Source organism: Stenella coeruleoalba (assembly GCF_951394435.1).
Source record: "Stenella coeruleoalba genome assembly, chromosome: 20".
In the NCBI taxonomy this organism is placed as follows: Eukaryota; Metazoa; Chordata; class Mammalia; order Artiodactyla; family Delphinidae; genus Stenella; species Stenella coeruleoalba.
In genome coordinates this window covers 12,958,994-12,976,246 of record NC_137166.1, presented here as the reverse complement: position 1 = coordinate 12,976,246, position 17,253 = coordinate 12,958,994, and the positions used below count along the sequence as shown (strand labels likewise).

The 17,253-nt window shown below is 43.6% G+C and overlaps 1 protein-coding gene across 1 annotated transcript in view; it reads right to left on the bottom strand.

Moving 5' to 3' along the window:
• GLG1 (golgi glycoprotein 1) overlaps positions 1–5,823 on the bottom strand; it is a 144,298-nt gene extending 138,475 nt beyond the window's left edge. The window contains exon 1 of the mRNA XM_079907697.1: positions 4,824–5,823. Within this exon, the coding sequence (XP_079763823.1) occupies positions 4,824–5,267 (444 nt within the window). The 5' untranslated portion in view covers positions 5,268–5,823. The remainder of the gene's footprint in view (positions 1–4,823) is intronic.
• Between the last annotated feature and the right edge of the window lie 11,430 nt (positions 5,824–17,253).

The window sequence follows — 17,253 nt, the reverse complement described above, 5'->3', positions numbered from 1 at the left end:
GCATAGGAGGAAATTCCATATTGGCTCAAACAAAACAATCATAATGTATCCTAAAGCCAAACGATGTTTGGATTAACTGCTGTTTGCATTATCCATTTCACTATTTCACCCGTGAATGAATAAGGAACCAGGAGATGTCACATATATAAATCCTAGAAACTATAAAATACATACATACAGGAATATACACAGGAAACAACTCATAAAGGTTAAATAATAGGAATCTTAGAAATTGTAAATTGTACTATTTCCCAAGCCTCTCATTTAACACATGAGGAAACTGAGACTCGAGTGGTAAACTGACTTGCTCACAGTCATAGAATTAGTTAATGGCAGTGCCAGCTCTAGTCCTAGTTTACTCTTTGTGGTGTTCCATTGATTCAATACAAATAGTAGGGGAATATATCTAAATTCTTCCATTATACCAGTACAAATTCTGCTTAAGGTGAAATGGGATCTGAAAATCTTTTCATGAAGCAGAAACTCTACTTGTAATGGACTCAGAATAGTAATTAAATTAGCTTTGTCTAATAATGCCAGTCTGTCCACCTGAGAAATCGACAATACTCCAATGCAAAGATGCTGCTCCTACCCAGTTGTTCTTGGTAGTGAAGAAAAGAAGATTCTAATTCCAGGTGACTCTTCTCCTTTTGTGTGCACTTATGAACCCCTGGTGTTCTCAACAGCCACATACTAATTTCCCTAGCTGCAACCATCCATGGCAGATTAGAAAGAATACAATCTTTGAAGTCAAAGAGAACTTGCTGAATACCACCCCTACAACTTAGGATATAACACTGGACAAATTACTTCATCTATCTGAGCCTGTTTCTCAACTAAGATAATAACACTATTCACCTCACAGGATAAATGCGATAATACGGACATTATGGCATACTATCTTAGGATACGTACAGTTAAGAGAAAGGCTAAGAATAGAATAAGAAAATGTTCACCTATGAGTTTGAAAGTAAGTTTGTAATGTTGAAATATTAATTCCTGTTCAATATGTAAAATAGGCCATCTAAAATAAATATTTACAAAGCATTCACTCTGTGCATAGTTTAGAGATAGTGGTCACAAATTTATAACCTGAAACTGATATATCAAGACAAAGTAGCAAGAAATTCAGAAAAAATACTCACAATGCTTTCAAATACTAAAAAATAACAATTAGATTCTGGTTTTTTTTTTTAAGTCCTTATCAGAGACTCACACTGAAGTATTTATAACAGAAATGACAGTGTTTGGAACTTGCTTTAAAATATACATTCTCCTAACCCGTGTGATTAAAAAAAAAAAGTGAGGATAGCTGAAGCTGTGTGATGCGTATGTGGGGAGTCATCATACCATTCTATTTGTGTTTATGTTTGAAATTTTCCATATTAGAAAGTTTTTTGTTTCTTTTTTTAAATCAAACAAAAAAAAAACAACCTAAGAAAAACTATGCACATCACTAATAAACTTCTAAAGAAACAACATCTCCATCTGCAACTTCTAAACACAAGATACTATTGGTCGAGACTTCCCTGGTGGCAAGTGGTTAAGAATCTGCCTGCCAATGCAGGGGACACAGGTTTGAGCCCTGGTCCAGGAAGATCCCACATGCCGCGGAGCAACTAAGCCCGTGCGCCACAACTACTGAGCATGTGCGCCACAACTACTGAAGACCGCACACCTAAAGCCCGTGCTCTGCAACAACATAAGCCACCACAATGAGATGTCCGTGCACCACAACGAAGAGTAGCTCCCGCTGGCCGCAACTACAGAAAGCCCGCATGAAGCAACGAACACCCAACACAGCCAAAAATAAATAAATAAATTTTTTAAAAAAATGAAAAAGATACTGTTGGTCATTTCAGCCAAAAATATGTAAACTATTTTAAAATTACTCTCAACATAAAGCATGTCTTATCTCTTTATCAAATACTAGACAGTAATACTTTGGGTATTACTTCTCCACCTGGTAGAACAGCCCAGGATGTATTTTTCCTTTTTACCCTTATACCTTCTAGTTATATATTCTTATGACTAGAACTACTACTAACTACATATACATACACACACACGTAACCAGGACTACTATCCATCATTACTGCTAATATACCCACTATGTAACAGGGGACTCGCTGGGTATACTTCACCTTTTAAAAAGTATGACTCAGCTGACAGAGTTAAAAAAAGAATCCCCCACAACATATAACCTTAAAATAGTGGCCAAAAGGAGAAAAAGCTGTGAGCTAATCTTAGTCTATGTACAGTTTCAATATAGTTCACACATAAAATTTTAATTTGGTGGCATATGATGCATTAGACAAACGGAAAGTATCCACTGAAATTATTTAAAGGTAAGTATAAATACCTTCATATAGATTCTCTAAGTGAATTAGTACATAACTTTGAACACTAAAGAGAACCTTAAAATATCTGAACTTAAGACTTAACCTACCCACGTTGTTTCAAAATAAAAATGTGGTTTACTATACTACCATTTAAATACTCACATGCTTTGTCTTTTCATAATTCTAATAGCAAGAACACAGAGAACAATCTTCCCCAAATATGTATCCAAAGGGATAAAGAAGCACAAATGTCTACTTTCCTATCAAACTGTCCTACTTACCAAAAAGCACATACAAAACATATTCCACACTTTCACTTCAAATGTGCCTAGCTAGTTTACTTTTTTAATCGTTATGCTCTTTCAAACACATAATTGAGATTTAACTAATTCTCTGAGTGGAATAAAATTTCTTTTTGCTGTCTTTAAAGGAAAAAAAGAAGTAGTTTAAAAATAGCTCCACCTCCTAAAGAATATACACAGCTGTTCATGATACTATTCTTTCAATTTTTATGTATATAAAATTGGAGGAAAATTAATTAAATTGGAAATTTGGAAACCCCTGCCCCCCCCCAAACTGCCTCTTCCAATTTACATGACACCTTTTCTTTCTCTAGAGCATAAAACGGGCTCCATTAGCTTACTCACCTTCAATCAGTCAACACTATTCACTGAGTCTCAGCACTGAATTAGGTACTCTGAAAAGTTACAAAGGAAATACAGGACCTAGTAACTACCTTCAAAGAGTTTAAATCCCTATAAAGGAAGAAAAATGTAGTTACCAAAAGAATACCCTTGCTGAGAATCTTACAGTCAAAGGTGGAGCAGGGACTACATTTTCAGGCCAGGATCTTTACACTAACTAATGCAAGAAAGATAGTACCTACCAAATTAAAAAGACTCCAAAAGTGGTCAAAGCTAAATTATTTACATATTATATATGCTGCTACACACTTCTACATGCATGACAAAGGAAGACTGCTCCTGTGAGTGACTGTTTCCAAATGTCCCTAATGCACGTAAGGAGACATGTATTCCTTAAATGGGCCACTTTTTGCCACTTTCGCTAATAACATCCTGTTTCTACCACAAACTGCTTAACCAAATGTTTGGCCTTCAATATTAGGATCCTAGTTTGAGAGAACAGCATCTATTATATATCCTCGAAGGCCAAATAGAAAATTTCAGGAAGCTTGACAGAATTAAGAATCATAGCTGTTATCGACTAGAGGAGTAGTTGCAGAATAAAGAATAACAAGGGATTATCTTCCTAGTTTTCAAATTGTAGATAAGTCATCTAAGGCCCCACATTTCTGGTGGCTCTAGAAATTTCCCTTCTCGCTGTCTCCTGAGCATGTATATCTTTTCCTCCTGTGAATTACTCTGTGTGGAATACCAGAGCAAATATCACAGGGGGATGAGGGGGAAAAAACCTGCCAAGACTAGCATTTTTCAACAAGCCAGTGGTTTTCCTATGACCATGAACACCTTAGAAAATTCTCTTAACAACTTCCCAAATAAAATTGTATCCAGCGGTGGCTTTATTCTACCTGTCAACCTTTGGGCCTAATTCTATACACCTAAACCTTACAAAAAAAGTATCCCTACCAAATTTGCTCCCAAACTTTGGTAACTGTCAAAAATGCACTTAAGTCTGCAGCATTAAATCCAGAGAAGAAATTCTCTGTTACTTAACTGAATCACATCAAACAACATCAAACCTAGACTGCATTAAAAGGTACTGTTAAAATCATATTCAGACGTCAGAAAGGCAAAGACCCCACAATCCATCTTCAAATACTGCCCCAACTTTTCAAGCTCTGGGACTCTAAATCACTTGAAGTAACAGCTTACACTTGAGATTCATTACAAATTGACCAAAAGAAATGAAGAAGAAAAAGAAGGGAAAAAAAAAGCATATATTACTTTCAGCAGCTGGTAAATAATAGGAATTTTTGAATTACAAAAGAATAGGGTAAAGACAGTAAATTCGGTTGCTGTCTACAATACACATCAGAATAGAACCAGTTACCTAAACAAACATTATCTACTGCCAATAAACAGCTGGGCATTCTTTAACAGCTGAAGTACGCCAACCATTTTTCATGTTTAAAAGGGTTGCTACAAATTATCCAAGTCGAAACGGATGGCAAAATCCTAAACAGGTTTTCACCGAGGAGCCACCGCGCTTACAGCATCACACAAAAGACCGGAGCAAATATAAACACGCTCTGGGCCTTCGCCGACTGCAGCCGGGAGCTGGGGTCTGCGTCCCAGACCCCCGCACCCAGAGGTAATGAAAGGTGGGGGTGGGGTCCCCTTCTTGGAATGCGCCGGGGAGCGAGGGGCAGAGAGGGAAGGAGCGAGCGCAGCTCAGAGGAAGAGAGAGAGGCAGCAGACCGTCGTCAGCGGCTTCCAAGGCCGGCGACACCCTCGGGCCCGCAGCAGGCCTGGACCTCCCGGCCCCGTCCTGCCTCCTCACCTCCCTCACGTCCTGCAAGCACTCCAGCACCGCCAGGTTGTTGCTCCAGGTATGCTTGGGACACACACGGGTCACGTCCTCCCTGCAGGACTCTTCCTCCGCCAGCTTCCAGCCCCCGCCAGCCCCGCCAGGCCCTGATCCGCCCCGCCGGGCCGGAGACCCACCCGCCGGGAAAGGCGGCTGCGGCTGCTGAGGCGGTTGTTGTTGCTGCTGCTGCTGCTGCTGCTGCTGCTGCAACTGAGATGACTGAGGCAGCTGGAGCTGACCCCCTAGAGCGCCGCCTCCAGGTTGCCCTCCGAGGGGCAGAAGGTTGGCCCCCGGGCCCTGGCCTGGGCTGTGGCCTCCCTGGCCCTGGAGTTTGTCGGCCCCGGCCGCCGCGAGCAGCAGTAGCTGCAGCGCCGCCGACAAGCGGAACATCCTCCGTACACGTCCACACGCCGCCATCTTGAGTCCGCGGCGAGCTCGACGCACCCGCCGGCGCAGCGTATTTAAATGAGGGGGCGGGGAGTCGGGCGGGGCCCGGCGGGGTCCATCCGATCCCTTCTCCTGCCGGCGCAGACCCGCCAGCTGGGAGCAAAGCCCGGGAGTGGCCGAGCTCCGAATGGCCCACGCCCCGGACCTCGGCGGGCGGGAAAGCTGCGCTCTTTGCCGGGGGCGTTCCTGGTGCGCCTTAAGATATCTGGGTAGGGCAGCTTTGCCTAATTCCCTTGGTTGTCGTCACAGAAAAATAAAAAAGGATTGGGATTGCCACAACCAAGATGGCCGGTAGAGTATGTCATCCGTTCAATGACTTGAAATAAAAACTTTATGTGTAGAGGTGAACTTTACACGATCAGGTGTATTCCGGCATCTAAGAACCTCTTCTTGCATTTCTCCTTGCTTCCTTCCACCAGCCCCAAAAGCCTCTCTTACCCAGAAAAGGAGGCAGCATTGAATCAGGGTTAGGAGCACTGGTTCCAGAATAAGAAAAGAGCCTGTTATATTCCTTGCTCTTCGGCAGACTAGGCAAGTCCTTTAACTTCTCTGACCCTCATTTTTCTCGTCTGAGAAAGAAAAGGAGGAGCTCTAATGTATAATTGTGAAGATTAGAAATAATAGTGCCTGGCCCACAATAGGGAATTAAAAAAGTTATAGCCAGTATTATGAATAAACTGGGAAGCCCTTTGCATGTGAGCCAGATTTTAAGCCAGAATTTAAACTCATGTTTCAAGGAGGGAAAGAAAATAACAAAACATGTCTTTGAGGCCTCAGGTTAAGTCTGTGCCTCATAACTGTCTTGCTGACCTGCATGCAGCATCTTCAGCAAGCACTACAGGCAGGGATGGTTGTTTCACTTAACACCAGTGTCCCCTCCTTTTCCATAGGAGAGATGTTATCTTCCTAAAGCATCTTCGCATCTATTGTGTCATCTGAGCCATGCATCAGGCCTGAGTTGGGTTCTCACTCACCTGAAGAATGGCAGAGATGGTAACAGTTCTGCACAGCAGGGTTAAATGTCCTGCCCAGGATGAACTTTGCCAGCCTGGGACCAGAACCCCTGGCCTCTCAGTTGGCGTGGTGCACTTTTATCCCACTCTGCCAGTATACCATGTTGGGGAGTGAGGGCAGCTTGGGACATGTGATCCCCACTGGTCATCCGTGTTCAAAAATGCAGCTTCTGCTGTCCTGACCCACAAATGGGCAGTGAAGACCAGACATAGCTAGAACCTGAGAGGTCGGGTGGGGGCTCATGAGCCTCATAAGGAACCCCTGAGACTGAGAATATTTTAGGGGTACAAACTGCCCACTGTGGCTGACACAGGCCTCTATCTCTAGGAATGAGGACATGTTGACATCTCTACCAAAACTCACTCCTGCTACTGCCATAATGTGGTGCTAAGGCTGCTGCCAACCTTGAGCATTGACCAAGACAGCCCAGGGTAGAACAGATAAATGTACATGTTCCTTAACAGATATGTGGCATAGGTAAATCTCAGACCTGAAGTTCTTGAAAAGTCACTTAGGGTCATTAATTTTTTTAATTGTTTAATTAATTAATTTTTTTTGGCCATGCCATGTAGCTTGTGTGACCTTAGTTCTCCGACTAGGGATTGAACCCAGGCCCTCAGCAGTGAAAGCACAGAGTCCTAACCACTGGATAAGGGTCATTAATTTTCAATGATGGGTCTCCATGTGTGCAGACAACAAGTGGGAGTTTATTTTTTAAGCCAGTTTAAGGCCAGAAATTGACAATCCGCTAAGAGAAGCCAGCAGTTACCCATCTCACAGCCTGCAGTGAGGAAACCCTAGACCCGGCCACAGACTGCCTCTGGAGATAGGGACGAGTGTATGTGCCTATCCTGAAATCACAGTGACCAACAAGCAAGAAACTGAGAGAAATCTGGGAACCTGGCCAGCTCAGGCTGTGTCAGGGAAGTCAGACTTTACAGAAAGCACAAACCCACAGGCCAGTGAGAAGAGGGTTGACCTGACCTGGGTCGCCTGGACTCAGTGACTTTTCAATAAAAACAGACTGTCTCTATCACAAACTAGGAATTCATTTTACCCTTTACTGTACCCTTTGTTTCTTGATCCTCACTTCCGTAACTCATCCAATAGATATGTGTTGAGCATTTTTTTTTAATATGTCACGCATTGCTCAAGAACTGGCTTATATGAGAGATAAACGATAAGATAGTGAATAAAGAGCAAGATAATTTCAGATAGTATAAGTACTATGAAGAAAATAAAAGACAGAGACTTCGCTGGTGGTCCAGTGGCTAAGACTCTGCACTCCCAATGCAGAGGGCCCGGGTTCGATCCCTGGTTAGGGATCTAGCTCCCACATGACACAACTAAGAGTTTGCATGCTGCAACTAAAGATCTCACATGCTGCAATGAAGATCCCACATGCCACAACTAAGACCCGGCACAGCCAAATAAATAAATAAATATTTTTTAAAATAAATAAAGAAAGAAAAGATAAATGGGATGACTGGGGTGGGGAGGAGATTTTATATAAAGGCAGCTAGTGATCATTGAGTTAAGAGTGAATTGGCATAAATTTGTAAAAAAAAAAAAAAAAGGGAGGGGCAGATCTAAAGATACTTAGTCTGTTCAGAATTCTATAACAAAATAGCACACACTGGGTAGCTTATAAACAACAGAAACTTATTTCTCACAGTTCTGGAGGCTAGAAGTCCAAGATCAGGGTGGTAGCATGGTCAGGTTTTGGCAAAGGCCCTCTTATGGGTTGCAGACAGCCAACTTCTAACTGTGTCCTCACAGGGCGGAAGGAGCTGGGAGCTTTGTGGGATCTCTTTTATAAGAACACTAATCTCATTCATGAGGGTTCTACTCTCATGATCTAAGCACCTCCAAAGGCCCCATCTCCTAATACCATCACAGTGGGCATTAGGATTTTAACATATGAATTTAGAGGGGACAAAAACATTTAGACCATAACAAAAGAGTTCCAAAAGCAAAGGTTAATGACAAGTGCAAGTTCAAGACAAGGGAATAAGCATTCAGAATGAAGGCCTATGTGGCTGCATTGAAATGAGGAAAGAGGGGACTAGAAGAAGGAGTCAGAGAACCCATCAAGGGCCAGATCATATAAGGCCCTGCAGGCCCTATATATACGTGAAACTGGGGAGGATTCTGATCCCAAATATGAGTACAAATACAAATTTGTATTTATGCTGAAATAAAACGATAAAAACTAGATAAAATATATAAAATATCTTTTGAGGGGTTAGAAAGTAACTAATACAGTGAGGAAATGGGGGGCTACAATCTTTGAGAAAAGAGAAGTACACAGGGAAGCTCCAGCCCAGATTTTTTTCTGAGGGGACTGTCCAAATTGTGGCCCAGAAGAATTGAGCCCTTGCAGAAAGCAGTAATCTTATTGGGCTGAAAATGTACAGGTAGGAGTTCAGAATCCTCTAAGTGGCTGGGACTTAAGGGTCAAAATACTGGAGAGAAGGAAACCACCGAGAAAAAGCGAAAAATCTGTGAACAAATTTCTCTCAAGTGGCTGACTGACTCCTAAGCTGTGCATGCACAGAGTCAGACTCCAACAAATCCTGAAGAAAACAATAGCTGAGAGAGCAATAAATTGAGAGAGATTTCAGCTTGGAGCTTGGACCCTGCTGAGGTGTAGAGGCCTTGGTAAACACCCCTGGCTTTTAACTGAGGCCTCAGAAGTGTTACACCCTAGGAACAAAGGCCATATTGCAGGAGGAAGGACAACACCCCAGGGGTAAGGACCTTGCCCTAGAAGAAAAGACAAAACTACAATGGGCCAACCCTAATAAAGCTTAAAACATGCCTCAGTGGGGACAAGGTGAGCCTCCAGTACTCTGTCTATAAGAAGAAAAATTAACCTTTTTGGAGAAAGATTAATACCATCCAGAGCTTCTATAATTTTTAATCTGCATGGTCCAGCTTTGAATCAAACATTATGAGGCATGCTAAAAACAAAACAAAGCTGAACTAAGCTAAACTAAATAACCGAAAACAAAAAGTCAGCAAAAACTCCATATGATTCAGATATTGGACTCATCAGATGGGGACTTTAAAATAACTGTGACTGGTATGCTATAGAAAATAAAAGATAGATAAAATAGGTGAAAATAGAGAATTTCAACAGAAAATTGGATTCTATACAAATAATCAAATGGACATTCAAGAACTGAACTAAAATTCATTAGATAACATAAACAGCAGTCTGGATATCTTAGTCTGTGTGGGTTGCTTTAACAGAATACTATAGGGAATTCCCTGGTGGTCCAGTGGTTAGGACTCCATGCTTCCACTGCAGGGGGCACGGGTTCAATCCCTGGTTGGGGAACTAAGATCCCGCAAGCCAGGTGGTACGGCCAAAAAAAAAGATTTAAAAAACTAAAAAAAAAACCCAAAACAGAATACCATAGATGGGATAGCTTATAAACAATGGAAATTTATTTCTCATAGTTCTAGAGGCTGGGAAGGCCAAGATCAAGGTGCTGGCAGATTCAGTGTCCAGTGAGAGCCCACGTCCTGGTTCATAGACAGCCTTGGCATGTCATTGTAAAACTGGTGACAATCAAAGAGAGAAAGAGAAAATCTTAAAAGCAGACAAAGATGCATTATCTTCAAAGGACCAATAACAGGCATATCTGATTTTTCATTAAGAAACTATGAAAGCCAGAAAACAGTAGAATGACATAATTTAAATACCAAAAGAAAAAAAAATGTTGCTAACCTAGAATTCTACACCCAGGGAAATTGTACTTCAAAAATGAAGTACTAGGAAAAAAAAAAAAAAATGAAGTACTAGGGACTTCCCTGGTGGTCCAGTGGTTAAAGACTCTGTGCTTCCACTGCAGGGGGCACAGGTTCCATCCCTGGTTGGGGAACTAAGATCCCACATGCTGCGAGGCACAGCCAAAAAAGAAAAAAATGTAATGAAGTACTGATAACACGCTACAACATGGATGAACCTTGAAAACATAATACTAAGTGAAAGAAACCAGAGACAAAAAGCCACCAGTTGTAGGATTACATTCATATGAAATATCCAGAAAAGGCAAATCCATAGAGACAGAAGTAGATTAATGGTTTCCAGGAGATGGGAGGAGGGGAGAACTGAGAAGTATGGGATTTCTTTGGGAATGATGGAAATATTCTGGAATCAGATAATAGTGATGAATCAGATAATCACAATCAAAACATTGTGATTATACTAAAAACCACTGAACTGTGCACTTAAAATTGTTAAAATAGTGGAGTTTATGTTACATGAATTTGATCTCAGTAAGTTTTTGTTTTTTTGTTTTTTTTTTTTTGCGGTACGCGGGCCTCTCACTGTTGTGGCCTCTCCCGTTGCGGAGCACAGGCTCCGGACTCACAGGCTCAGCGGTCATGGCTCACGGGCCCAGCTGCTCCGCGGCATGTGGGATCTTCCCGGACCGGGGCACGAACCCGTGTCCCCTGCATCAGCAGGCGGACTCTCAACCACTGCGCCACCAGGGAGGCCCTTCAGTAAGTTTTAAAAAATGTAATTAGATCCATTCAAAAAAGGTGAAATAAAGACATTTGCAGGGACTTCTCTGGTGGCGCAGTGGTTAAGAATCTGCCTGCCAGTGCAGGGGCATGGGTTCAAGCTCTGGTCTGGGAAGATCCCACATGCTGCGGAGCAACTAAGCCTGTGTGCCACAACTACTGAGCCTGTGCTCTAGAGCCCGCGAGCCACAACTACTGAGCCCGCATGCCACAACTACTGAAGCCCGCGCGCCTAGAGCCTGTGCTCTGCGACAAGAGAAGACACTGCCATGAGAAGCCTGCACACTGCGGCGAAAAGTAGCCCCCGCTCACCACAACTAGAGAAAGCCCGCGTGCAGCAAAGAAGACCCAATGCAGCCAAAGATAAATAAACAAATAAATAAATTTAAATAAATAAATTAAATAGTTAAAAAAGGCATTTGCAGACAAACTAAAGCTGAGAGAGTGAGGTAATTCATTGCTAGATGGTCTGCACTACTCTAGGCTGAAGGAAAATGATCCCAGATGGAAGCATAGGACTGCAGGAAGGAATAAAGAGCACTGAAAGGGTAAATATGTGGACAATTAATATTGTTTTAAACAACGATAATGAGAGATTTTTAACATATGTAACAGTGAAATATATGACTCCCATAGCATATAAAGAAGAATGCAGATTGTAACTGCTAGGCCCTGGAGTCTAGGATAAACACTAAAAGAATACTACAAGAATGTGTAAGTGTAAAGCATTTGATTAATCCAAAAGAAGGCAAAAAGGTGGGAATAAAGTAACAAAGAACACGTAGGATAAACAGAAAACAACTGCACTAGGTTTAAGTCTACTTAAATCTAAGTGCATTGGGAAGCTGTTGGAGAGGTATCAGCCGGGGTGTGGTTTAATCGCCAAGCAAGAGCTAATAGAGTCTTCAACCACCTCACAAGTACCCTCAGTGCTCAGCATGATGTTGGGCACATAGAGGGCAATCAATGAAGGCTTACTGAGCTGGCCAAGCTTCTCCTCCCACCGCTGAGTGGCTGAAGTGACTTCCCTGAAGCCCTCTAATTGTTCTTCTCATTGTTTGGGCAAGCAAGGTGAAAAGAAGTGATGGGGCAGAGCACTTTCCTCCCCTGACTTCTTACCATCTTCCCCATTTGAGGACTATGGCAGCTTCCAAAATACAGGAATGCTTTCCCAAACTTGACTGTGCAGCTGAATCACCTGGAGCAATTTTCAAATGTTTCTGATTATGGAATCCAGGAATATGCTTTCCTGACAACTAAGGCAGCACTGGTCCCTGCCAGTCCTCGGCAACTATTGCTCTAGTGCAGGACTGCATCAGTGGTCTCTTTCCTCAGGCGCCTCCTGACCTTTGCCATATCCAAAATTTCACGATCATGTAGATGTGACATTGACCCATGAAGTTCTAACACTTTCTTCCTAAAATTTTTGTTTTCTTCTCCTTTCATGCTCAGCTCAGAAGTCTCAATATTTCTGAAGCCTTCCTAGGAAAATTAACCCCTTTTCAACATGCCATTTTTAGATTTATTCATTTATAATTCAGCAGTTCTTTTCTGAGCACCTCCTATGTACTTCCTGCCTTGGGGATAGCACTGTAGTTAGAAGAACCAGCCTGGACTGTCTGGGTTTATCTAATCCACCATTTGCCTCCTGGTGGGTTATTCTGGGTTCTGTGAGAAGCAATCTCCAGACAGGATTCGCTGTGGAAGAAACTTATTAGGATTAAAGCCTCACAGGAATAGGCCTGCTTTAGCATCTCTTGCCATGCTCAGTCACTGGCTGGAAGAACCCTTGGGGAGTGTGGCCTCAGAGTGAACCCAGCGATGGATTTCAGAGCACAGCAGCTGGCCAATTACATACAGTCCCCACAATTGGACATATGAGAGGCAAATTTTCATGACCATCATATTCCATCCCTTGTGCCCCACAGATTTATTTCTCTACACAAATTTGATGAACAGCTACTCTATAGTTTCCATGGATCTCTTTTTCAGAGGGAAAAACTCAGAAGAGGGAGGTTAGTGAGATAAACTATTGTCCATCATTGCTGGTGATCTCAGGGCTGCAAGTGGAACTCATCCTCTTTTTCCTCCATTCTGAATTTCCTTTACCCTCAGCTAGCACCTCAGAAGTCTTGGTGGCTTACCTGGTGATGTGACCCAAGGCTTCATTTCAGGTGTGGTGTTGGTAGTGGGCATAATAACCTTTTCATCCTGCTGTGGTATTGTTGCATGTCTGTCCACAGTTAGAGAGAGGCAACGGAGCACCAGAAGGCATCCAAGTGGACCACCTGGATATTTCTCTTTGCTCCCATTATGTACAAGCAGCCCTACTTGCTCCTGTTGATCAGGGTGTTACCACTGCCAATATGGTGATTCCTCTTCTCACCTATTGGTCCCTGGGCACAAGGTCCCAAAGTGCTCTGGTAGCAGCCATAATTTATAGTTCGGTGGGACCCTTGCTGTGTCCTCTGGCAAAGTGCACCCCTGTAGGAACCCAGGACCTTCAATGATGTGGAGCCCAGGTTGCTGGGATGGGAAGTACAAAATCACCCAGGTCACTGGGAGTGACAGTAAATGAAGCCACTCCTGTTTCCTCATGTTGGTTCCTGGACCCATGTATGCTGCCTACTGGGGAAACAGCACCAACAGAGGTCTCTTAACATTGCATCCTGAAGAATGACACCCTATTCTCTCAGAGTGTTGCTTCTTAGCTAGTGCTTCAGCTATGTCTTTAGAAGGTCATTATCAGTAGGCTATTAGCTGGCTGTTTCTGGATGGGATAGTATATGACAAGACCAACAGATCCCATGGTCATGGATCCACTTCTGCAATCCCTTCACTGTACAGTGGGTCCCCTGGGTCAGATGCTATGTTGTGTAGCAATCTGTGCCTCAATCTGGCATTCTGCTGGCAGAGGCCCTGAGAGCAAGAAAGTTAAATCCACACGCAGAATAGACATCTATCCCTATAAGGGAGAACTGCTGGCCTTTTCAAGAGGAAGAGGCCCATTGTATCTGACTTGCCACAAAGTAGCTACTTGATCTTCTCTAGGAAAAGGGCATATCAGAGACTCAGTGTTGGTCTCTGTTGCTGACAGGTTGGACATTAAGAGGCAGCCTTGGTAAGTGGCAGTCCATTCTCCCAGACAGACTTTGGGCCCATATGTAGCCTCCATCTCTGCCACCGCGGCCACTCCATTCGTGGGCCCAACATATCAGGTCTACAGTGGCTGAAGGATGGCTGTCAATTGGTTGAGTCATTTTGCCTACTTGGTTGTTCAATGCCTCTTCCATGGTAGAGGTTCTGGTGTGCATTGTCCTGTAATAAAAAGTCTTTACACATTGTGCCTTCTCCATATAGTCCAACCACATGCCACTATCCCAGACCAGGCTGCTGGACCCTGCCCAGGAATCTGTTTATATTCTCACCTTAAACCACTTCTTCCATACAAAGTGGAAAGATTAGGGCACAGCTTGCAGCTCCACCCACTGGAGTATTTTTCACTCTCCACTGTCTTTCAGGGTCATACTTGCATCCTGTAGGTTTTAATGGGGCACTAATCTCCACCATCCTCCATCCCCCAGTAAGACACTGCTTTTTTTTGTTTTTCTTGGTCACACCACGCGTCTTGCAGGATCTTAGTTCCCTGATCAGGGACTGAACCCAGACCATGGCAGTGAAAGTGCTGAGTCCTAACCACTGGACTGCTGGGGAATTCCCAACATTGCTTTTAATTTATTATCCTGGCCAGTGATTGCAGAGCAGTTTCCAAGGTTTACATTTGGCCTTTCCTGTAATGGTATTTTTTTAAAATTAATTAATTTATTTTTGGCTGCGTTGGGTCTTCATTGCTGTGCACAGGCTTTCTTCAGGTGCAACAAGCGGGGGCTACTCTTTGTTGCGGTGTGCAGGCTTCTCATTGCAGTGGCTTCTCTTGTTGTGGAGCACAGGCTCTAGGTGCACGGACTCAGGAGTTGTGGCGCCTGGGCTCAGTAGTTGTGGCTCGCGGGCTCCAGAGCACAGGCTCAGTAGTTGTGGTGCACGGGCTTAGCTGCTCCGTGGCACGTGGGATCTTCCCAGACCAGGTATCAAACCCATGTCCCCTGCATTGGCAGGCGGATTCTTAACCACTGCGCCACCAGGGAAGTCCCTGTAATGGTAATTCTTACCCCACAGGCCAGAGACACCACATGTTTACAGATCATTTTCACAATGATCTAGTGTTTCTAGGTCTGGATTATTCTAGATCATTTCCAGTTATATACTTGGGGACTGGGGAAATGATCACTGGATGGGTCCACATAACCAGTGGGGCCACTGTGAGCCATAATCTAGCCAGGACTCCATTTATAGTACCAGGTCCCCAGGGGCCAGGGACCGATGATGATGCTTTTAGTCTGAGTATCAATGGCAACTTGGACCAAATGTCCAATAGTCCTCAAATAGTTGGTTATTTCTCTTTTGTCAGTGTATAGTCACCCAAGTAAATGGCCATTGAGTCTCTGTGGGGAAAGACTGAAGGAACCATATGCTTGGCATGGTGTTGTAGGGTCTTTGTTCCTAGGCTCCCAACTACTTATTCATCAATGGGCTCTGGATCTGAAAATTGGCTCAGGTCTAGAAACTGAGCAAAGGAGCATGACCTTTGGGGATGACCACCTTTAGCCTCCTGCCCCTCCTTTCTTATGGAATTTTTTGTTTATAGATGTTAAAAAGCACCCTCATTGGGCTTCCCTGGTGGTGCAGTGGTTGAGAGTCCGCCTGCCGATGCAGGGGACACGGGTTCGTGCCCCGGTCCAGGAAGATCCCACATGCCGCGGAGCGGCTAGGCCCATGAGCCATGGCCGCTGAGCCTGCGCGTCCGGAGCCTGTGCTCCGCAGTGGGAGAGGCCACAACAGTGAGAGGCCTGCGTACTGCAAAAAAAAAAAAGCACCCTCATTGGCTGTGTCTATTTTGCCCCTAGGGATGCTGTCTTTTATTAACTCTCTCCCCAACTCCCTGCGGGTCAAGACCCCTTAGTCAGCTCTTCAATCTTGCTGGTAATAACGGAATTGTGGTCTCCTGGCTTCTGGAAGTTAAGCATTGCCACCTGGTCTTTATTATTCTTGGGCCTCAATCATCCCCATCTTACGAAATTTCCCGGAACACTCCTGGCATACCTGTGTTATCTAGGTCTAGCAGGAAGCAGAAAACAAAATGGGATTAGGCATCAACAAATAACCAAACAACCCAATTTAAGAGTGGGCAAGGGGGGTTTCCCTGGTGGCGCAGTGGTTAAGAATCTGCCTGCCAATGCAGGGGACATGGGGTCGAGGCCTGGTCCAAGAAGATCCCACATGCCGTGGAGCAACTAAGCCCGTGTGCCACAACTACTGAGCCTGCGCTCTAGAGCCCACGAGCCACAACTACTGAGCCCACGTGCCACAATTACCGAAGCCCACGTACCTAGAGCCCATGCTCTGCAACAAGAGAAGCCACTGCAATGAGAAGCCCACACATCACAACAAAGAGTAGCCCTCACTCACCGCAACTAGAGAAAGCCCACACGCAGCAACAAAGACCCAACACAGCCAAAAATAAATAAATAAAATAAATAAATTAAAAAAAAATAAAGTGGGCAAGGGATTTGAATAAACATTTCTCTAAAGAAGGTATACAAATAGCCAATAAGCGCATGAAAAGATGCTCAACATCACTAATCATTAGGTAAATACAAATCAAAACTACAATAAGATGCCACCTCACACCATTCAGATGGCTACCGTCAAACAAACAAACAACCCCCCCCTCAAAAAAAGAAAGTAACAAGAGTTGAAGAGGATGTGGAGAAACTGAAACTCTTATGCACTGTTAGTGGGAATGTAAAATGGCACAGCTGCTGTGGAAAAACAGTATGGCAGTTCCTCAAATAATTAAGAAGAGAATTACCATACGATTCAACAATTCCACTTCTGGGTATATACCCAAAAGAATTGAAAGCAGGGTCTCAAAGAGATATTTGTACACCCATGTTCATAGCAACATTGTTCATAATAGCTAAAATGTGGAAACAACTCAAGTGTCCACCGACAGATGAATGGATAAGCAAAATGTGGTCTATGCATGCAATGGAACATCATTGTCTTAAAAAGGAAGGAAATTCTGGTACATGCTACAACATGGATGAACTTCGAAGACATTATGCTAAGTGAAATAAGCCAGTCACAACAAGACAAATACTGCATGATTCCACAGAGATGAGGCAATTAGAGCAAATATACAGATCTCACCCATGTGAAGCAGAGATAGAGAGGGAGGAAGCAAGGATGGTTACGTGGAAACAACTTAGACTGAAGTTCAAGTCTAAGAAAGTTTGGCCAACAACACTGGAGAGTCCTCAAGCTAAAGTTGCCTGTCAGGCATTCA